This window comes from Talaromyces rugulosus, chromosome II, assembly GCF_013368755.1.
Source record: "Talaromyces rugulosus chromosome II, complete sequence".
Classification (NCBI taxonomy): Eukaryota; Fungi; Ascomycota; class Eurotiomycetes; order Eurotiales; family Trichocomaceae; genus Talaromyces; species Talaromyces rugulosus.
This window is the reverse complement of record NC_049562.1, coordinates 4689002-4711515: the sequence shown is the minus strand read 5'-3', so window position 1 is coordinate 4711515 and position 22514 is coordinate 4689002. Positions and strand designations below refer to the sequence as shown.

At 47.7% G+C, this 22514-nt stretch overlaps 8 protein-coding genes across 8 annotated transcripts; 4 read left to right on the top strand and 4 right to left on the bottom strand.

The window, feature by feature from the left end:
* Window positions 1-547: 547 nt before the first annotated feature.
* On the bottom strand, window positions 548-1126 carry TRUGW13939_04101 (uncharacterized protein; the record flags this gene model as incomplete). Its single annotated transcript, XM_035487278.1, has 1 exon — window positions 548-1126. The coding sequence occupies one exon, from the start codon at window positions 1124-1126 to the stop codon at window positions 548-550; it is 579 nt and encodes a 192-aa protein (XP_035343171.1).
* Window positions 1127-1886: 760 nt separating this feature from the next.
* On the top strand, window positions 1887-3560 carry TRUGW13939_04100 (uncharacterized protein; the record flags this gene model as incomplete). Its single annotated transcript, XM_035487277.1, has 3 exons — window positions 1887-2190; window positions 2263-2933; window positions 3006-3560. The coding sequence occupies 3 exons, from the start codon at window positions 1887-1889 to the stop codon at window positions 3558-3560; spliced, it is 1530 nt and encodes a 509-aa protein (XP_035343170.1).
* Window positions 3561-4884: 1324 nt separating this feature from the next.
* TRUGW13939_04099 (uncharacterized protein) lies at window positions 4885-5740 on the top strand (the record flags this gene model as incomplete). Its single annotated transcript, XM_035487276.1, has 2 exons — window positions 4885-5603; window positions 5662-5740. Coding segments are annotated over 2 exons (798 nt in total), but the record flags the coding sequence as incomplete, so codon positions are not given.
* Window positions 5741-6372: 632 nt separating this feature from the next.
* On the top strand, window positions 6373-7303 carry TRUGW13939_04098 (uncharacterized protein; the record flags this gene model as incomplete). The annotated part of the gene is made up of 2 exons (XM_035487275.1): window positions 6373-6860; window positions 6922-7303. The coding sequence occupies 2 exons, from the start codon at window positions 6373-6375 to the stop codon at window positions 7301-7303; spliced, it is 870 nt and encodes a 289-aa protein (XP_035343168.1).
* Window positions 7304-7521: 218 nt separating this feature from the next.
* TRUGW13939_04097 (uncharacterized protein) lies at window positions 7522-10921 on the bottom strand (the record flags this gene model as incomplete). Its single annotated transcript, XM_035487274.1, has 4 exons — window positions 7522-8067; window positions 8122-10512; window positions 10576-10699; window positions 10842-10921. The coding sequence occupies 4 exons, from the start codon at window positions 10919-10921 to the stop codon at window positions 7522-7524; spliced, it is 3141 nt and encodes a 1046-aa protein (XP_035343167.1).
* A 283-nt stretch (window positions 10922-11204) lies between these two features.
* On the top strand, window positions 11205-11975 carry TRUGW13939_04096 (uncharacterized protein; the record flags this gene model as incomplete). The annotated part of the gene is made up of 4 exons (XM_035487273.1): window positions 11205-11328; window positions 11378-11436; window positions 11500-11618; window positions 11681-11975. 4 exons carry the CDS (start codon window positions 11205-11207, stop codon window positions 11973-11975), a joined length of 597 nt encoding a protein of 198 aa, XP_035343166.1.
* A 714-nt stretch (window positions 11976-12689) lies between these two features.
* On the bottom strand, window positions 12690-14072 carry TRUGW13939_04095 (uncharacterized protein; the record flags this gene model as incomplete). Its single annotated transcript, XM_035487272.1, has 1 exon — window positions 12690-14072. One exon carries the CDS (start codon window positions 14070-14072, stop codon window positions 12690-12692), a length of 1383 nt encoding a protein of 460 aa, XP_035343165.1.
* Window positions 14073-14809: 737 nt separating this feature from the next.
* Window positions 14810-22204, bottom strand: TRUGW13939_04094 (uncharacterized protein; the record flags this gene model as incomplete). Its single annotated transcript, XM_035487271.1, has 5 exons — window positions 14810-16894; window positions 17450-17903; window positions 17965-18101; window positions 18156-21716; window positions 22100-22204. Coding segments are annotated over 5 exons (6342 nt in total), but the record flags the coding sequence as incomplete, so codon positions are not given.
* Window positions 22205-22514: the final 310 nt, after the last annotated feature.

Genomic DNA, 22514 nt, shown 5'->3' with positions numbered 1-22514 from the left:
AGGAAAAATCAAGGACCTTGTTTTCGACTTTGAAGTTTGCTCGTCATTCGCTATTTTTTTTTCTTTTCCAAAGCAGTATACTTTTACTGCAAAATGGGCAATACAACCATTGAGGACACTCTTTACCTTTTCTCTGAATCATGTCTCGGTTTTTATTTGGCCTATTGATTACGTTTCTTTTTCATCCAGTGTCAGTGACACCACCCAATTTTCATTGCCAGGTCAGACACATACCAGTGGTATGATGTAACTTAAGCGCCGCTACTTTACTGCGCATTGGCAAACATTTATTATTATTTGACAGTCATGATTAGCATGAGTAGAACTAATCTAAGATAACATGAAATTCAATGATGACACGGTTCTCTAAAGTATGTATCAATTTTTTAATTGAACGGGGTGTTGACCACTTCTGCCTTAGAACATTCTCGCTTTCTTTAGTTTGTATAATTATCTAGTTGCTCGAAGGAACAGTGTATTGGAGATAAATTGTATCCAACCTAAGACGGGGATGAGCGAGGGTATCAATCAACATATGGAGGATTTCTTACCATTTCCCTTTCTTCAAACCTACACTCTTTAGTCTGCCTCTTTCCACAAAGCCTCGCTGCTCATACCATTTCCTGAGCCCTTCGCCCTGGTCTCTACCTTCTGGATCGAGCGCCATGCATGCAATGATATTCCGAACGGGCATTGGATCAGAGACACTTTCATGGGATTTGTAACCCGCATGCTCCACAGCTCTGTGCAGCGGTTTATTATCTTGCAGCTTCGACAGCAATTCAGCCAGTAAATACGACCCAATGCCCTTGTGCGTATACTTCGGACTCAGGAAAAGAGACAACTCGACTGTCGGCCCATACGAGAACATTGTGCCTCGAAACGGCGAGAGATAGGCAAATCCCAGCACGGTCTTTTCGGTGTCGGTGTCCACGGCAACTAGGTAGGGCAGTCCACTGCGTGTGTTGCCGGTGTTGTTCTTGAACTTGTCGAGCATTGATTGTAATGGTGGCGCGGTTTGCATGAATGTTAGCACCGTGTTGGCGACGTAGTGGCTGTATATGGTGTGCACTTGGGGGATATCATTCTCGGTGGCGGCGCGGATTTTGAATGCCGGGGCTGCCATTTTCTTGCTTCTTTCTTCTTTGAAACCCGGATTGCATGTATGATCAATTCGAGTATGACTTGTGGCACGACCAGTTCGTATCAAAATCTGGCGGGCTCCACTAGTAGTGCTCCAGAGCAAAGCGCCCAAGCTAGCCAATCAAAGCTGCGAAAGCGGAGTACTCAACATACTCCATGACCATACCATGTGTTTGCTCTTCGGTGCTACTCTCAGTTGGTAAACTGCTCGTTTTTTAATTCTTAATTTTCCGAATCAATCTCATTGCTTTAGTTTCCCAGCTCCCCTTTTTAATTGTGAAGGTTGCAGACATGTATAATGATTGGGGAACCCCCGAGAAATGACTATCATCGTAGTCCATCCATTTTCTGGAGGTGGAAAAGAACATTTGAATCATCAATTGATGTCGGTGGCCTGCTCTTCAATAGAGGGATGATCTTTTCTTTGGCTCCCAAGGCCTAGAAGCGCAGGCTTACTCCAGTTAGGGTCTTTTAGATTATTGCCTGTTTTGGAATGCCGACTGACTTCCGAAGTGTTCCCCACCTTTTCGGGGAATTATTAGTATGTTTTCAACTCTGTTTGGAGGGCATCCTACTGGAAGCTATCCCTAATAGGACGCTCAACCGACAACTGGGCTTTGGGATTGTCGCTAATGGATTGGCATATATGTATGCTGTGCGCCTGTGTAGCTGCGGTTGCATGCTGACAACTGCAACAAAGACTTCACATTGACCGCAAGACACTACGATACCAGACTGGAAGGATGGCTAGTCCTTCAAGGCCAAATATCATCTTCATCCTGGCTGATGACCATGCTAGCAAGGCCATCAGCGCGTACAACACCGGCATCAATTCCACGCCCAACATCGACCGCCTGGCCACCGAGAGCATGAAGTTCAACCACTGCTATGTGACCAATTCCATTTGTACACCGTCTCGTGCAGTGATATTGACAAATACCCGCAACCACGTCAATGGCGTGATGACGCTCGACGGAAAGATCAATAAGCACCTACCAAACGTTGCAAAGGCGCTACGCTCGGGAGGGTATGCAACCGGTATGGTCGGTAAGTGATTGATGGTAGCCCGGGTTCATTGGCGGACAATATTACTGACATGACGCGTGTCATGGCGAGCAGGGAAATGGCATCTTGGCGAAGGCCACGCCCACGAACCTACAGGCTTCGACTACTGGTCGATTCTCCCCGGTCAAGGCGACTACTGGGACCCCAAGTTCATCGAGTCGTCGGGGACGCATCCTGAGAAGGGATATGTCACCGATATCATCACGGACAAGTCACTAAAATGGATCGACTCGATTCTGGAACGGCTTGCACCATCAAATGATGAAAAGCAGCCCTTTTTCCTCATGTCCCACCACAAAGCACCTCATCGCTCGTGGGAATGCCATGACCGACACAAATACCTGTACTCGGAACCAATTCGTGTGCCCGAGACCTTTGGAGACGACTACCGAAACCGTGCAAAGGCGGCCAAGGTGGCCAAAATGCGCGTGGCCGAAGATTTGACATACCAGGACCTGGGGCTGGTGCAGCCCGATGGCAGCGACAGTGTGGGACAGCGTGTCCATCAAGAGGGTAGCAATGTGCAGCGAAAGGTGCCCGCGCCGGACGATGTCTCGTCGATGCGACTGACCGACAAGGATACAGGCCAAGTCTTCACATTCAGGACGCCTGGCGAGCTGGCTGAATTCAAGCTTCAGCGGTACATGCAAAGGTATCTGCGAACCATCCAATCGATCGACGACGGTGTGGGCACGATGCTTTCGTACTTTGAGGAGAAGGAGTTGGTAGAGAACATAGTGGTCATCTATTCCTCGGACTAGGGTTTCTTTCTTGGAGAGCACGGATGGTTCGACAAGCGCTTCATGTACGAGGAGAGCTTCCAGATGCCATTCCTGATCCGCTACCCAGCCCTCATAGCACCAGGTACAGTCTGCTATAGCATCGTGTGCAATGTCGACTTTGCACCAACATTCCTCAGCCTGGCCGGAGGGCTCCGTATCCCAACATACATGCAGGGAGTGTCGTCTCTGCCGCTTCTCAGGAGCAGAGGAGAGGCGCCGCGGGACTGGCAGCAGGTGGCATACCACCGGTATTGGATGAGCAACGACGAGATCCACAACGCAATGGCGCACTACGGCGTGCGTGACCAGCGGTACAAGTTGATATACTGGTACAACGATGACCTCGGTGTTGAGGGTGCTCGTCCAGCAACAACAGTCACCGACAAGGAGTGGGAGCTGTTTGACTGCGATGAAGATCCACTGGAGCTGTTTAATGTGTATTTCGAGGCGAAGTGTCAGGATGTAGTGCGGCACATGACAAGGCTCCTAGAGGACAAGATGGAGGAGATCGGGGATGACCCGGTGCACCGCAAGACGGAAGGTGCTGCCAAGGGGAGATGGAGATTGTAGAGGAATCGAACCTGCACCCAGCACTATGCCGGGGTGTTAGAAGGTAGTATTCCACTAGACTAAAGCGATCGTGATGTATAATCTAGAATAGGAAGGAGGGCCAGGGCCAGATTATGTCAGCATCTATGCACCTATTTCTGCTGACAGAATTCTTAAATCTATGTTCAATTGACATATATAGTCTAAGTAAACAATCTGAAATATTTTATACGCTTCTTAATCCATGAATAAATAGATATAATTGTTGCACTAGTCTAACGTCTGAAGCTTGCTCCGCAGTGGGGCAGTTATTCTCCTTCCAGTGTCGGCTTCTTTTTGATATGCACAACTTACCACCACAAAACCTCAATTGTGCACGTTGAGCCTCAGAGCTCTCGAGAACGGCTTTCAGCAATGGCCTGTCTTTGCCCCTAGAAAGCAACTGTTCACAGCACCCATGGACCAATACATGGGCTGTTTCCGCACATCCGGGCGTTCTGGGCCTGCCTTGAAGCAGACATGCCGCCAATGCCGCCTGCGAAAGGTAAGTCCGAGTGAGCAGTATATCCTGAGATTCTCCTCATCGCTACTTCACTATAAAATTTCACTATCTACTTGCCTATCTTCCTCTAAATACTTATGTCAGTCTTCCGCCCAAAGATCAGTTCTTTATAGACTTATAGAGCGGACAACTTCTGCCATCGAGCTGGCTAAAAATCTGCTTTAATAGGCGGCAGATTCAGCGAGGTCTTATGACTGTCAAAGAAGCGTGAAAGGTGGTATGTAAGAAATTTCTTGAGAAGGTGAAGAAAGTGGAATCTTTACGGCTCAAAAGATCTCCAAGACAGGGCTAGAGTGACCATATTGGCTGGTCGTTAGAAGCTGGATGTGCTTAATGATTTCTGTTTCCAATCATGCCGATTGCGTTTCACAGTAAAATCCAAAAGAAGAATTAAAAATGAAAATACGACTTTTACTAAGAACCCCTCTTAAGGGTTCCCTTTGGTAGTCGTCACAATACGGCTCAGCCGTAATATTACTACGTAGGGATTCCTAGTATAAGACCTTGATGAATTAAATATATGATTATTATTAAGAATTCTCCCTAAGGGATCCGTCCCTGGTAAAGCAGAGTCAAGACGTGGATCTTCTTCACAAAAGCGCACTAGCCTTTATTAGGAAAGCTTATTAATTAGTAAGTTGCCAAAACCGCGCTAGCTACAATCAATCGATCATAGTTTCTTCGTCTTTTGAACCATGACACCTCCGGCCTGCTTCGACCTTTTCCCATCATCTGGCGCACTTGTTGGCTTTAATATATAACCAGACATATTCGTGGGTGCAGCCAGTTTCTGAGCTTGAAATACTCGAGCCATTTTCTGTTCTGCCGGGTGCTTTAAACCCCAACGAGCTTGTCACTTTACTAATCAGTAGCATTTCCATAATGGCTTCGTACCTTACACTTGCCGAAATCCCGACATTGACAGGGCTGTACCGGACTAATACTTTAAGGCCTCGTGCCAACGTCTCTGCTACGCCGCTTCAGTCTCTCAATGATATTTTATCTCACATCCGCTATGACATCACGAAACTAGAAGTGGGATGTATTGTTAATGCCGCGAACAGACGCCTCTATGGAGGCGGTGGTGTTGACGGCGCCATCCATTTTGCCGCAGGACCAGGTCTTCACAGGGAGTGCCTTAGTCTTGATGGCTGCGACACAGGGGATGCAAAGATGACAGATGGGTATAATCTGCCGGCCAAAAAGATTTCCCATGCTGTTGGGCCGATCTATTTTGAACTCGATCACGACGTGGCGGAGAGACATCTTCGGAGTTGCTACCGTCGAAGCCTTGAACTTGCCGTTGAGCATGAGCAGCGTTCGATTGCCTTCTCAGCCATCAGCACCGGTGTTTACGGATATCCAAGCAGGGAAGCAGCCACAGCGGCGATTGACGAAGTTGGAAAGTTCTTGAGAAAGGGGGATAATATTTCAAAATTCGACAGGGTGATCTTCTGCAGCTTTATGCCCGTTGATGTGAAGGCTTATGAAGAGAGACTTCCGTAAGTCTGACGTTTAGGTTACCATGCGCTAAATGAAGCAATGCTGATTCAATTATAGATCTTTCTTCCCACCTACCCCCGAAGACCTTGATGCTGCTGCGGAAGAAGATCAAGGCCAGACCCAGGATGGTCCGTGATGCTTCATTTCCGAACAAACAATATACTTGAGCGCGATTGGCGTGAATTCGGCTAGATACTGTGATTGTTGACAAAAGCGAAAGCGATATTGATTTAGACCCAGAAGAGAATGAATGAGAGGAAGCCCCCCCCAAATGACAATGGTGGCCACGAGGATTTGAATAAGAAGCCTGTGCAGGTTGGACAGAGTAATCAAGAGGCTTCTGTAATAGATGTGCGTAGTATGACATCTGGTTATTGCTTTCTTTTGATGCAGTTCGTGGTGTGTTTCGAATTATCAGTTTGAGAGCCAGGAGCGTTTTTGCTCAGATTTTTTACGTGATTAATGCCCTATTTGTCATAACCAAATGCATATGTTATTTTGAAGTAGAACCGATACCTAGTGTCAAATGTTGCAAACACTGCAAACAAGCCCACTACCTAACCCGCAAAAGTTCCGCCGGGGATAAGATGCGTAATTATCGATGCGATGCAACAAACGACGATTTCCACTTGCATGGCAATTTTTTGTTTCCGACACTATGATGATATCCAATGAATAATTCCCCCCCTCTTTTCTTTAATTCTCCTAATTTTAATTGTTCCGTTTGATCTACATTGCCCTTGGACGACGGAGGACCTTACGATCATCATGGCCAGTTCCAAGGCCAATTCAAATCTCAGGTCTGCGAATACAACACAGACGAATAACAAACCACGCGTCCTTTCTGCCAGAGAGCTGCAGAGGAGAACAGCCCAGAACATTCAACGGCTCCCCGGCGCCCCCGATCCTTCTACGTACATCTCCGCGTCCGCTACGCCCGCCAAACGACCCTCCAGATTCTCCTCCTTTATAAATCTTTTTCGACAACGATATGCTGCCCTCCCTGCACCTATTCTAGGGACCGCACGTGCCCTTCGATATATCGCACCCGCGCTCTCCATTGGCATATTTTTCTCCGAGCATGTGCTCCAGGTTATGTGGGTTCGCGGGCCGTCGATGACGCCGTATCTTAATGAAAACTACGCGGAAATGCAGACAGAAAGTGATATGGTCTTGGTAAACATGCTGCCTTTGGGCTCTGGATGGCTATGGGGTCCAACAAAGACATTGGAACGCGGAATGGTGGTCACATTTCGGTAGGGATATTAACAGAAATCCCAGAAATATTTCTGTGTGGCTGACATAACTTTGTTTCAGATCACCAGCGAACCCATCACATATAGCGATCAAGCGCGTCATTGGATTACCAGGGGACCAAATTATGACGAGAGAGCCGTGTCCCAAACCCTCGCAGACTGTACCTTGGAACCATGTCTGGGTAGAAGGTGATGTGGACGATCCGCGGAAATCGCTTGATAGCAATACATACGGACCTGTTAGTATGAGTCTGATTTCAGGCAGTGTGATTGCAGTGCTGTACCCGAAGATGAGACGGCTCAAATGGTGGGATTGGGATAAGCCCTTCGACGACCAGACAGGCGCGGATACGCAAAAGGAACTGGGAGATGGGTATAGGCAGTCGGTGAGGGATAGAGTCATCAAAGACGCTGTCCATGTAGAGGCGCCTGATTTTAATTGAGATGATTCCGTGGATTGGCATAACGGGACATTCTATCGTTGTATTATATTTGTCTCAGTGCTCTATATAGATTAGGGTATTAACATGCTAGAATAGTGTAAATATACATGTATCATAATGAAGTATGCTGGGTATCAGTAGTCCCAATGATGTGATAAGAATAGGCTCACCAATTCCCGCGGGTTTGCTAGGTGGGCAGATAGGTCGTGGGCACTTCTCTAGACGATTCTCACATCCTCGCCCCTTTCTTCTTGCAATCGATCAATTTCTGACTCTATGCCCAACACCCATCGGTCCCTCTCAATCCGACTTCTGGCTTTGAAGACAATGCTTCGCCCAGGAACGCCAAGCACCGAGACTTGGCGAAGCATTCGGTTTCTCTTGCCATCGTGCGTCTCGGAAGCTCGAAAGAGACTCTTGTGTGTGGGGCGCCAAATCACGAAGCATATAGCCGTGTCCTCATCCCTACTAGTCCAGCCATCTTGAGACAGGTAGATCCGTGGCAACGCATGATGACCAGGATAGTGGTTGTCAAATGTTTGGTTGGCGTAAAGGAGGTCATTTCCACTCAAGATGCCCGAGTAGATGTAACAGTCTTGTAGATCGAATGTAGCCACACGCTCCTTGTGGATATGGGGAACCTCAACACCGGACCGCTGGCGAAGGGTGTCTTGGAAGATTAGAAGCTGGCCCGACGTAAGGATGACTTGGCAGCGATGAAACGTTGAACGACGGCGAGGTTTGCGGTACAACTGGCCCGACATCTGTCAAATGTTAGTCATAATGATTTGAAAGATGGTGCTACAATCCAACGTTACCTTGATAGGCCGACAACCAGTGATATGGCACATGTTGTAAAGATGTGGCGATGCCTCGGCCCTCTTCACTTCCCACTTGCTAGCAAATTGTCCGAGAATGGATTCGGTCCTCTCATCAATGTCTAACAATTTGAGGTTATGGCGACGAATCCCCCTGAGTTCATCCGCATCTGCTTTCGTTCGCGCCATCCAGTACTGACTTAACTCATCAAGACGCTTTACCCATTCATCTCTAATTCCCTTGTTTTGTGCTTCAAATTGGACTGCAAGGCCATTGTCTAAAGTTATTTCGAATATGCAATCGTCATTCTGGTTATTTTGCCTGTTTGATTGTGAAGTTTGACCGCTGTTTAGAGGTTGGATGTTTTGCACCTGGCAGAGATCCAAATAACCGTCTGAATTCGTCAAGTTGTGGATAGTTCTCATAAAGTGAGCGAATGCAGTTTCATCTCGCCTGCGAATGAACTCCTCATTGCCATTGTCTAGCCAAGCAATGCTGTCATCACGGATTGAAAAGGGGTCGATTTTATCAGACGAGGATACTTGGGAACTGGCGTCATGAGAAGGCATAGCATCCCCTTCTATTTCTTCAATTGAAGGGTAAGGAGGTATTGCTTTACCCTGTTTGCAAAAGCAGAGGAAGCGATCTTGAGTGTAGAAGTACTGCCTCTTGTAGAACTTCTTGCCGAACCGCTGCTGTGCACCACTTTGCGATGTAAGCCGGACGAGAAAGCCCTCCAGAGGAGCTGGCTCTTCTGTTGTATTACTAGAGGACTTCACAGTGGCGGGATAATGATGTTTCGGACGAAGCTCGAGATCATGGGAGCTCTGCATTGCTATAGTCCCATACATCTGGCCTTCGTTAGCACCGTGTATCCATTCCAAACGGTCGAACCGTTTCCAGGCCAAGCCCATCTTCGCTGTTTTGGACCACCCTTCCAAGACCTGAGACCGCTCGTTTCGCTCCTTTATCATACTCATACATTCACGGATGATAGCTGCAGCAGCTATTTTCTCTTTTGACCGTTTCACTGGTTCGTTATCTTGCGATCCCTTTGTGCCGAGGTGGTCTTGGTCAAATGGGTCTTTGAATACCAAAGATATGCCCAGATCAGGAACATTGATCAACAGCGACGTTGGACGATGCCAGCCCAATGCCTGTCTTATAAAAGTATACCACTCGACCGCATGTGCTGAAGATCGTGGTCTCACAATGTAGATCCGGGTGCCTCGTTTGTCTGGGTGCCAAATAACGACGGTTTTGTCTAGCGAGGAATAGAGATTAACCCTAGTTCTCGTGTGATTGAGAGGAATTTCGTAATATGCAGAGTTGCTAGACTTTTCAACATCCTGGATGACGCGAGATTTGTACATCTTCAGCGTAAAGGGAGCATGCTCGTCAGAAGCCTTGCGACATACGACCACATACTCGCGCCATTTTGCGATTTCCCTCGACTCCATCCGCAAACTGTCATTTTCCGAGTAGTCAGGCGGAAGTTCTCTTGCAGTCTGTTCAACCCGCACCAGCATCTTTTGTGCTCTGACCATTTCGCCTTCACTCCCTTTACTCCATCGGGGCCTATGAGCGGATATCTTATCTTGTGTCCGTTCTATTCGTGAGCGAATACGCTGCTGTCGATCAAAAACATTGTCCTCAAGGTTGAAGCGAGCAAGTCTGCCTCCTCCTTTGTCTGGTGGATTGGCAACGGCTTCTTGATTATCATGGGGCTGAGGTTCCTGCGAACGAAGAGTTTTAGCAGAAGCCTTTTTGTTGTCCCTATGACGAAGAAGAGAGGTCGTTGACTCTGCATCCATAGCAGACGCGGCGGGTGTTGATAATTGTGAGGCGCGAGTGTCTTGCGGCGCCAAAACGTTCAGACTGGGACTAGCACCGCCTGTTTCGGCAGGAGTATTTGGCAGTGAATAGTGTGTGGGAGATAGGTATGGAGATGGCTCCTCATATGACAGAGACTCTCTAGCAGTAACAAACGAGCTGGATGCCACTGTGTTGTTAGTAGTCCCGCGGATCGTAACATCATCGTCTCTGGAATTCTCATCGTCCGACTCATTGCTCGTAGAGCTGTGGCTCGCGATCGGTGTCCTGGAGGATAATTCATGCTCGGGTTCTGGCTCCGGTGTATCGTCCGATGCTCTTTCCGGTGAAGGGCTAGTGTTGTCGGAATCAGTGACAGCGTCGAGGGAAGTGTGGCGCTGAGCTTGTTCGAATGAAGATGTTTTGGCCGAAAAAGTGGTTTTCTTGGCCGCGTAATCCTTGAATTCCAGTCTCGATCGATACCAAGACTTGGAATGGCTATGTACCCAATCGTCAGGCACTGGGCCAATGAAGCACCGCCGGGATGTTAGGTGAAGATGGCGAGCAGATGCATGGCGCTGGCGAAGGTGGCAGCTTAGTTATTGCGACGCAGGGTATAACATCGGTATTAAGAGACTCACTAGGCGCTGTGCTGTATAAGACGCAGGGTCCAGCCCGCGGTATTGCTCAGGCTCCTCCTGGAAGGTATCGTCGTTTGCTTGGCCATCGGGGCGATCAACCATGGCGAAGTGCTCGGGGCTCAGACTCAATTGTGCATTAGCAACAAAGGATAGTCAAAGAGAGCATGATGATATACCGTAGTTAGACGAGCTATGGTTTACAGAGAGAAGAGAAATTGCAGGTTGTAGTCATCTTCTCCACCGCGGGCAGTTACGAATTTACTTACTGCGCGCATCGAAGCAATGACGTCGTTGTAGCTTGGGCGGTGTGTGGCGTAGCAGCCACACTAGCCCCAGCACGAGCCATGTTTGCATTGTTTGCGGCCCTGGCTGCAACTCTGGCACGGCGCTAAGACGGCTTAAGACGGCTAAGTGCGTGGCTAGCGGCTAGCCGGCCGTGCCCCGCTGCCGAGTGCTAGGTACACGCCCCGCCGTTGCTGTTGCCAGTGTAGCACGACTTGGACTCACCGCTTGAGCACCCCCCCTATTGTCAATTGTTGTCCGTCCTCTCTCCTCCAACCCACGCCTGCGAAGTCCCTATTTCCCGGAAGAAAAGAAAGAAGAAAGAAACACCATCTCTCGATTGCAAAATGGCTCCGTGGCTCAGCACTGTTAAAAAGTCTTTCGTTGACGTCCCCGTTGACTCGGCGAACGACAACGCCATTTCGACCACCGAGTTTCTGGAAGCTGCAGAGTCTCTGGCCACCCTCTTTGGTACGTTGGGAACTGGATACAGAAGCTGTCTTGTTTCTAACTCTCCTAGACGTTCTCGGTTCCGTTGCTTTCACGCCAGTCAAAAATGATATCTTGGGCAATGTCAAGGTTTGTCCTCTCCTGACCCCTCCTATGGAATTGGCTCCTCTGACACATGGCGTGCTTGATTAGAAAATCCGTGACCGCCAGACTGCAGCTCCCGCCGAGTCCGAGACACTGCAGGCTCTTGTTGTCAACGAATTGAAGACGAAAAAGCATACTGCTGCCGAAGGTCTCGTTTGGCTTGTTCGGTAAGTTCTTACCAGTCAAGAATCATGAATTACCTCGTTTACTAAAACGAATCAACATCTAGTGGTCTCGATTTCACTGCCCAGGCCCTCAGCGAAAACATCAGCACACCCAGCAAGGAACTAGCCGACTCGTTCCGTTCTGCCTACGGAAACACGCTTAAGCCTCACCATGGCTTCTTGATCAAACCCATTTTCAATGCTGCCATGTCAGCCACCCCCTATCGCAGTGACTTCTTCAAAAAGCTCGGAACCGAATCTCCGGAGTCGGACGCAGACTTGAAGGCCTGGGTTGAGGCTTTGGTGAACCAAGTCGGGATTTTGAAAGAATTTCAATCACGCAAGGAAGCCAAGTGGTAGGAAACCCTCGAGATTATTTGTATCGGAGACTTCATTATTTCTCTTGTCATTTGCGCAAAGCATCGAAGCGCTGCATGTGGAATGTGTCTAGGAATTGATACCACTCTTGCTTTCACCCTTGTGATGTTCTTTGCCGGACGGGTGACCGGCGTGTCTATAGATGAGGACTGCATAAATTAGCACATAAAATGAAACATGCTATAACTATAACTACGGAGAAATAACATAATTCCTTTTTCTACCAGTATCTGTCAACAAGTGTGCGTTGTACCGGTTGGCTTTCCACGTTTACGCGGAATTGCCTAGAAGCGGAGCGAAATTTGTGGACATCGAGTCTAAGGTGACTGGCAGCACTCTATTGCGTAACCAGGATAAAGTTTAGAAACTGTAGGGTCGTCGCAGCGACTATCAAAAACAAAGCTGCATATTAGGGCACGAGATCAGAGATTTTCTGCCTTCTTGGACACGACTTTACAGACGATTCAACATATTCAAAGTATTTCTTCTATTCAATCCCCCACAAAATGCCGCACGGATACTTAGTCGCGCTGGCATGTAGATCTCCTTAATATCCAGTGAATTGGATGATTGTTTCTCAAGGGGATATTGAAGGAGCTGTTATTGCTGTTAATGATACATGACATCTGGAGCACCCATTTTATTATTTTATCTAACAGTCAATAATTTCTAAGAAAATGATTTTTTGAATACTTATCACTGATAATGAATTCGATTATATCCTTCCAGCCGATCCCGCAACTGCAGCTGACGCTGCTCTCCATTCACATAAATGGTTTCCTTTGGCAAGAATTCTCGCAAATTGTCGGTCTTCACCACACTAGAAAATACGTCAATGTCGTTATTATCAGACCCATTTGTTGGTAAACCCTGCCAACGACCCATAATCAACCCTTGCGATCTCGATGTCGTATTCAACCAATTATATACCCCCGGATCCTGATTTGATATTACAAAGGTGAAGGTTCCATTGTTGTTCTGCTTGGCCTGCTTATTGTTGTAGCTGACAATACTGTCCCAGGGAGTTGCAGTGATCATCCCTAACGAATAGATGGGAAGAACCCAATATGTCGATTTGCCGCCACTCAGTGTCACGACGAAAGCTTCATCTTCCGCCAGACTAAACGACCCGAATGAGCTTGCTTGGGATGTGAGAGTGCCCAGGGATTGTGATTGCGAGGGTGCTCCCAATTTGTTAACTGGATTGGATAGCGTTTTAAACCCCAATGCACCAAATCCATAGAAGAAACTTGATTCAGCAAGATCCCCTTGTGCTTGAGCTATGATTGTCTCATCCGATAGAGCAGAAGATAATGTACCGCCAGTGTTATTAGAGATATTTTTGTCGCCATCGTTGACGATAGTCACATTCAATTCATCTGGTAGTTCCAGACTCCAATCTCCAAGATTATTGCGCACAAAAAGCTGAACGGCAGTTAAATCACTTTTGAGATGATTTGTCGAGTTTGAATCCTTCGAAGAAACGGTGATAACATAGGATCCATCCTCTTCGACTTGCAGATCTTTTCCACTCAGAAAAGAAACTGTGTTTTGCGAGTTCGGGTTACTGATCAACGAGAAAGTTACGTCGCTTGATGCTTGATCACCTCTTGCACGACGCCCGTGTATTTCATAGTCAAATTTATAACTGATCGGAATGGTACGATAGATACAATCCGGGTTATCGTACGAATACCTTCCTCCTGGAACAGATATTCCGAACCATTCCTGACTACTGGTGCTGTTGCGAGGTGGTGCATCTGTCCAGTATACCTTGGGATGCGCTGGATCATTATTGACTGCCTTTTGCACGGAGCTGAACACCAGTTCGTCAATTGCAATATCGATATCGGGTTTGGTTTGGTCATTGAGGCTGGACCCATAGCCGTATTCTTCGATGGTAATAATATATTGGGTATGAGCAGCGTCACGGAGGAGATCGAATGCTGGGCTCTTGCTTAATTGGGTGGCGAGGATGTCAAGGTCTCGCTGGTCGGTGGTTGCAAGGGGGTTGTTGGTAGCTTGACTAGCCGGAATAAGCCCGGCCAGAGAGAGAAGATGATGTATATTTATCTTCATGGTGTCTCAATCGCGCTTCATACGAAGATGACACGGAGGTGTGAAAGAGGAATATGCAGGAATATATACACTGAGAACGGACGCTTTTATGGACATAAGGAACTGGCTCTACTATTGCGACATATAATGTCAAAAATTTACTATCATAGACTATTTTATACCAACCAATCAAGAATTATTGTAATCGTGAAATTGAACCGTATTTGGTGTTGATCAACACTGCGGGTCGTTTATCGTTTAGCCGTTGGAACATTGAATGGTCTAACACCAAGGCATTATTGCAACATCTTAAAGAATTCTTTATTTATCAGGGGAAAAAGTATAAATAATAAATAATAAACCAAGATTAAATAGTATATATATCACTGATATTATATTTTATAAAGAAGGATAAGTAAAATATTATAATAAAGTAGTTATTACAAAAAAAAGGCCATCTAATGTCAAAGGATTAGTCTTATATAGACCCTCGTATATAATGCATTGTGTTAGGCTTGCCAGAGATATTCGTCGGCCATGACACATGCAAAAGATCCATCCTCTCCATTTCGTACAACCGATTTACCGCTTAACTAGGCGCCCTTATTAAAGGGATTCTAATATATTGTAGTGTGATAGTAATAAATCATGCATGTAATTCACTGAAACGGATGTGGTGGCTAATCGTAGTGTATTTCTATTGACCCATTCTACTAGCATCCAAAGTATACATATTCCACTTCTCAAGCGTGTTTTTGTCAATTGACCCCATCATTAGAGTAGCCACCAATACGACGATTGATTTCACCCAACTCATCTTTCGAAGGCCCTGACGTAAGCGGTTTCAGCCATGTTCCACTGCTGATTCCATATGCAACATCAGACGACCGTCTGGCACTGGCGCTGCGACTCCTGCTAGGGGTCTGGGGTTCACTAGGTGGCATGCTCTTCAACCGTGACTTGTATGTTGCGTAGTCGATATCTATGCCAGCTTCGCCATTAGACAAAGAAGCTTCGTCATCGAATTTCTCATGCTCGAAATCAGGGAATATCTCCGGACCGAAGGTATTGATGACGTTGATGACTTGCGAGACAACGGCGCGCCGCTTGTTGCGAAGCCTAACCAGTGCACTCGATGAGCTAGGGTTCAGGGCAACGATAAGTGGTGGCAGAGATTTCAGCACGTCCATTCCGATCTCGCCAATGCGAAGTCCCGCGAAGCTGACCGATATCATAAGGCCGAAGAAGAATACGGTAAACAAGCGAAACGGCACATAGTCTGGTATATAGGATCGAGCGTTCACCCACCATGGGACAACACTTGCGTAGTATCCATCATGTCGGCAATAATACAGCCAAGCAGTGACGACGAAGGTATACCAAGTATACAATGCAGGTGCAAATCCCAATGCCACGAGCATTTTCCAGGTTCCTACAACGTCACGGCCATCCATCTTGACGGAGGAGTTGGCAAGTGCTTTCCGTTGCTTTGAATGTGATATTGCCCGGGCCGTGACAAAAACAGGCCAGAACAAAGCCACCGAGGGCAATGTCGCTACAGCCAGTGTGACAAGCTCTCCAATACGATATAAAAGCGTCAAGAACACGAGCCACCACGGCCGGCGTTGAACATTTCCCCATTCCACTTGATGATCTTGAATGCCTAGGGCCTTGAGCTGACGGTTGTACGCTCGTACGTCTTTGGATAATTGAATAACTTTCGGCTCATGCTTGAACTGGGTGTATCCCTTTAAAAGTCTGCGACCCAGCTCGATAGCTACCGGTAGTGGGAGCTTCATTCGTAATGGCTTATAGAGCTTCCTGGTACTCTGGATTAGCATTAGCGTTTCTCGGTCCGGGGCTTGCTGGGTGACAGAATCCAGAGCCTCTTGGATCGTCTCCAAGAGAGACCCGACAGCATTGCGTTTTGAATTTCCACCGAGTTTGAAAGCGGCGATCTGATCCGGGTGAACCTCAACTGGAGGGCCAAATTCGACTACGGCACGAGAGCGGAACTTGTTCGGGTGAAAGTAGTTCATCCCACAGGGGATAATGCTAAGGCCACAATCCGGTGAACGGGCAAGAGTCCCCAAGGCAATGATTGCAGCACCAGCTTTCAGTGGCAGCAGGCTAGGACGGTCATGGCTTCCACCCTCCGGGAAGATCCCAATGCAACCTCCAGACTCAAGACCTCGGTAGACGGCGTCAAACATCTGGCTCTGATCTATATGAGGGGCTACTTTGAACGAAGTGCCCGTTCTGATGCTTTCGTACAAGGGATGATCTCGATCGAATTTCTTAAACGACTTCTTTAGGCGAATTTCTTGCGGGCCGACAATCTCGGCTATGGTTTGCTGCTCAGGGGCCTCGTCGCCAACTTTGGGCAGAATTAGTGTGCCGCTTTCCATGAAAATTGGATTCGTAAAATCAGTCCCTTTCCCACGGACAAGGGTCGGGTCGCGTTCAGGATTAGGCAAGAAAATAAGACCCTCGCCAGGCTTGACTTTGTCCATTGAACGGACGACTGGGAGAGCCCCCATTTGTGATGCCATGGCTCCGATATACGGCTCTTTCATCGATTTTTCGGCAATCAGAAACGATATTCTTCTCCCGGCATAGCGCTTTAAAATGCGCATTAGAAGAATCGAGTCCACAAATTGATTAGCATGCGGCGCGGCTACAATGATCACCGGTCCTTTCTTGGGGATACGCCACGCTCCTGGCGCATACACCTCACGGAAAAAGATATTCAAGCAGACTCGGAAGATGGTCAAGAGGCTGTCATAAACCCATGGGACCAGCAAGAGGCCGCTCGATGACGGATTGTCTGCCATGGTCACAGACTATTCCTTGCAAGGTCCTCCACGCAGTGAATGTTGTTGAGTAGGCAATGTCAAAGCGAGACATGTATCTTATTTCTCCAGCGGGAAGGTCATGCGACTGGAGATGTATGTTTTAAAACGTGTGGCAGGTAGCAAATATCATCATGGTTGGGACCAGAAACGCACGAAGTCAAAAAACGTTGGGGCGTAAACGAGAACAACCTGGCTTGTCGGGGCTGCGATAGACAGTGAGACACTGCTTGTTGTTGTTTTCCGGTTGGCGCGGGCAGGTGGGGCTGCCTGCAAGCATCGCTAGCGCCGAATGCAGCTCAACTTCTCGTGACCAGATGATTGGCGCATTTTTGTAGACTTGCATACATGTTAACACTACATTGTAACATGCGCCTCTTTGTATACATTTAACGTTAGTTCAAGTCTATCAATCGATCTCCGCCAAGTGAGAAATCTAATCCATTGAATTTATCTCCGTGATAAATTTGCTCCTTCTCTAAAAGACTCTATTATACACTTGTATCCCCCATATAAAATAGAATTGTCATTCATCCTCAATTAGACCTTCCTTGCTTTCTCCTGCTCAACAATGGCCTCAGCAGCCTCCACCTTCTTACGTTGGTTCTCCCTCTCCAGTTGGTCGGGGCGGCGCTCAGCGATATCCTTCGGACGGAAGTCGCTGAAGAAGTGTTTCAGTACATTCTCAATAAGCCAGCAGCCGCTATAGTCCAAAATCATGAGCACGGTCAAAGTGATTTTAAACTCGTTGGTAAAAGGCACCATGCGCAGCTTTTCGTTGAGTTCAGGGATAAATTCCGTCGCACACGAGAAAGCAACCGCGGAGGCGCCGACTAGACCCCAGTACATCGCCTTGTTTTCTCGAATTGACTCGCGGAAAGGGCGTCCCTGGTAATTGATGGAGAAGGTTGAGATTTGCTGGATTAACTGGAGAAGATAGATGGCGCTATTCAGCAAAGATGGTTCGAATTCACCTTCTAGGTCCACATCGTCCGGGCGTCTGCGAGACAAAAGAGGTCAGCAATCAAATACGCATAACAAATAATAATTCGAGAACATACGGGTCAGTCTTAGAAACATAGTTGGAAATGTAGATCAGTGTAGCAATATGGATAGCGAATTGGCCAAGAATGGAGCCGATGATGTAAATGTTGAAAATATTTGGCTGGGGTCGTTCCTTGGACAAGCCCTCGACAGACTAGAAGCATGTATTAGCAAACGTTCATTCGTGAAATTGTCAGAGACCGCTTACCTTGGCGCGAGAAATTGACAGAAAACAGACACTCATCAGCACTCCGCTAATAGTAACTTGACCATCTCCGAATTTGATACCGTCCAGGTAAATGACACTAAGGCTGTAGGCACTGATCAAGCAATTCAACGCAAGAATCTTGTACATCTGGATCGTGGCAACAAGGGTACAACGACCTTGACGTATAATATTAGGAATAGCAATGACATTCGCCAGTTTACTGGTGAACGGGGCAGCGACTGATGCATCACCAAGCTTAATGGTCGGGGGCTCGTCATCCATTTCGGCTTCCATCATCGACGAAGTCAATTTATCGGCAATACCAGCAGCAGTTGCCTGGGCCTGCTGCTGCCGTTTTTGCTGAGGAGTGAGGTTTTGATTTGACGGTTGAGGAGCTTGTGTTACCGCTGTTGCGGCCCCGTTGGCGGCGTCTTGTGCAATTGCTAAACCTTTCTTCTGTGCTTCACGTTCCATAGCCTTCTGGTAGTGTGGGTTGGTTGGGCCGGGAGGATACACATGAGCGATATGCACAGGAACCGGAGGAGGCGGTTGGTTGAAACGTGCCATCATTTGGACCTGCTTTTCGTAGATCTCTTTCATCTTCGTGATGCGGAAATGATCCGCGATTTTCGTAAGATCCTCCGGGCTTCCATTCAAAAGTGCAACACCAATGTGGGCCTGCTTAAGAGCGCCGACATCATTAGTACCGTCACCACACATGAGAGTTGTGTATCCGGCAGCTTTTAGTCCAATGAGAATGTCCTCCTTTTGTTTCGGAGAGACTCGTGCGTACACCCAAGCGTGGCGAAGGATGTCAGTGAACGCCTTTTTATCCGTGAACTTTGCCAATGCATAACCAGTGACACAGATATCCTTGGTCTGCAAGATATTGCGGTCAAGTGGCTGCGACGGGTCTACCTCCAAGTTGAACTTATCGTCCACGCTTCGCCAAACTAATTTTTCTCCGGTGGTGTCGTTCTCGGGTGCGTCAAGAATCAACGCTTCCCGATCAACAATTTCCACTTGACGGGCGACATGAACAGCAGTCAGAGGATTATCACCAGTGATCATAACAACACGGTGACTGCTCTCATTCAGCATGCGAACGGCTTTGATAGCATCGTCCTTGAGAGGGCACTGTAGAACGAGAAATCCGGCGAAATGAAGTTTAGACTCAATTTCCTCACGAGTGTAGTTATTGATGCGGCCTTGTCCAAGATCCGCGTCGGTAGACAAAAACTTGTAAGCCAGGGCCAGAACACGGGCTCCATTCCGGGTAAAGTACTTGAAAGTCTCCTCGTAGTTCGGCGGTGCGTTGATAAGCATGTTGCGAATTGTTTCCGGGGCTCCCTTGACACCAACGAATGTGGCTTTGTGTTTCTTGCCCGATGACCGATCATTCGTTATAACATGGGCAATCGAACTCTGTCGCTTCAATGAGGATGAAAATTGGAATCGCCTCTTGATTTGAACTGCTTCCAAGCCTCGAGAATTTGCATTAGTGGCAGTGGCCTTGTTAGTAAGAGTATCGTTTTTGCCGAGAGTCCAGCCGAGAGAAGTGAGAGTAGCTTTTTCCATTGGGTCGCCAACAACATCGCCCTCGTCCAGTTTGACAAGAGCATGCGCCGTAGCAAGCACCAGCGTCGTATCGGTGCCAACTTCAGACACCTTGGCTAACTCAACGTGTGCCCCGTCCGCATCAACCTTGGCGCCTTGCTGGCCAAGACCTAGGCCTGCAATGCCGTCAACTACAAGGTCTTCTCCAGTAAGAGTTCCGGTTTTATCAAAGCATGCAATGTCAACCCGTCCCGCAAAGGGAATACGGAAGGGTTCAGTACAGAAGACGGCGAATTTGCTCATTGCAGCAAGACTAGTGTTCACAGCCAAGCTAAGTTCCATAGGCAGCTCGGGAGGGACCACACTGGTGATAATCAAAACACAGTCAAGCATGAGTTTTGATCGCTTTCGGTCTTTCGAGACACCTTCCTGCCAGACATACCAGGCAGCAGCAATGGCGAAAATGAGGAGGAACAAGATGAATAGGAGAGCTTCGGCGTTGTTTGCAGATACACGCTCAGTAGAGTAGATCATAGTTCGTACGAGACTACCTTGACTAGTTTCAAATCCAGTCTTGACCACATAACCGAGGGCACCATTGTCAGGAGGGGCGGGGACACCAGCATGGGCTGCAGCAGCTGTTTCAGACTGGTCACCCAGATTAGGATGAGTGATCTGGAGAACTTTGGTGCCTCCATGAACGAAAGAATTCTTGTCAAGTCCCTCGGGTTCAATCAAGTCCTCGCCCGGCCGAAGTTGAACCGAATCCTTCAATAACGGCGTGCTCTCTCCAGACAGCATGGCCTCGTTGACAATGGCACTGCCCTCAATAAGTAGAATATCGCAGGCCACGCCGCCATCGTCTTTGGTCCGGTTGACTGAAACAAGATCTCCAGGGAGCAGCTTGTCACTAGTGATTTCCAGCCACTTGTTCTCCCTGAAAACCCAAACATCATAAGGCTTGATGCTCATCCCACGAAACTCGTTCAAGGTCCTTTGACGCTGCCAGACAACCGTGCTCTCAAAAACAATGAGCATGAAAAGGGTAAAAAGAGAATAGTACCAGTATTCATCCAGCATCCATAGACCGACACAGAAGATTTGGAAAACGAAAAACGGTGCGACTGCATGTTCCTGAAACAATTCAACAAAAGTCGGCACTGGGATATCGAATCTGTTGTCGCCGTAATGATGTTGAATGCGCTCGACTTCGGCTTTGCTTGTCAATCCCCGGGTTTGCAGGAAGGTCTTGATGGCTGGCTTAGGTTCGGCATCCAGGACATATGCCAGTGGCGCAAAGGTCTGGGTTTCGGGATAGTAAAGGAATCGTCGCTTCTGGAACAAAAACGAAATTGTTTTCTTTCCACCTTTGTCATCCTGCTGCAGTTTGCAAATCTCGGCAGAGCCCGCATTCTCGACTGGGATAACCTTGATCAGTTCAGCGCGGTCTACCGTTTTGGCTCGTTTGGCCGTGAATAAAGCATCGAAGTCGACACTCCATTTGGTCATCAGCCAAAGCAGTGACTGCACTGTGATTATAGACCCGGAGTATACAAAAGTCCATTCTTGTCCTTGGATATAAATATCATATAGATCCTGTGGCAGATAAATGGAGAAGAAGACGGGCCAGGCGATGATGAAGGGCCACACATAGGCGTGTAGCTGCAATGGTAGAGGGTTGTGCAAAGATGCGCTTCGGATCTGGGGGTCTTTCACTATATTCGACCTTTTTTCCCCCCTCAGGTTAGTAGACTGCAGGTTGGTTTCGCGATGGCAATGGGGTTGCTTACATCTTGCCACGTGAATCCTACGCGGGCAGGTCAATCGACTCGAAACGAGAAAATCCGTTACGCACTCATGCGTAAGAAAGAGCGTGCCGGCGGTAAACTCTGATTTGAAGGGCAAAACAGGATGGATGATGTCCCTCGAGAAAGAGAACGTCGACGAAGGGGAGAGAAAAAAATAGCAAGAAGACAGTTTGGCGGCAGCTGCGGCGACGGCACCCTGATACGTCCGCGGTGCTGATTGGCCACGTTCATTTCGTGCCAAGGCTCGGCATTTAGTATCTCATATTGAACTACTATTGTTATGAATTAAATATAAATTACTGTGAAACTACTATAAGAGACCAAGGAAAACATATTAATAAGGTCAATTGCTAGGTGAGTAATAATAATGATGAGCGGATCCCCATCCCGGCCTATTTTGTGTGCTCTGCTACTGTAAGGTGTGGTATATTGCCAGGATTGGCTCTGGTTACAACATGGTACTCAATGTTGTATGGGAACTGTTTTGGAACAGGCTTGATTGACTCATGCCTATACCAGTGTTAGTCATGTGACTTTGGATGTACTTGTAGCCTGCAGGTAACTGAGGAAGGAGCGAACCGGCACCTGGGGCACCTTCCATTTTGAGGCCCATAACACCCACTTCTTTCTCTCTTCCTCCCTCTTCTCCTCTTCTTCTCTGCCTCTCTCTCTATCTTTTCCTCTTCTGTTAAAACCATAAGGGACTAAGAAACCCCTTGTAATGAGGGTGCCGTTTTATTATGGTCAGGTGGTGGAAAGTCTGCCTAGCCGCGAACGTTTATGTCTAGCACCCACACCTAGCCGACCAGAATAGTTCAAGGTACGTACAATGCCTGTTTTGCACATACAAATATGCCCATACAATGATGGCTACCGCTTACCCTTCATATTCATATTCAGAGCCCACCCCAGCACGCCGTGATACAATTTGCACTTTTTATGTGAAAAAGGCGGCTGATGACGGATATTACATCGCTCTTTATGCATGTCCCAG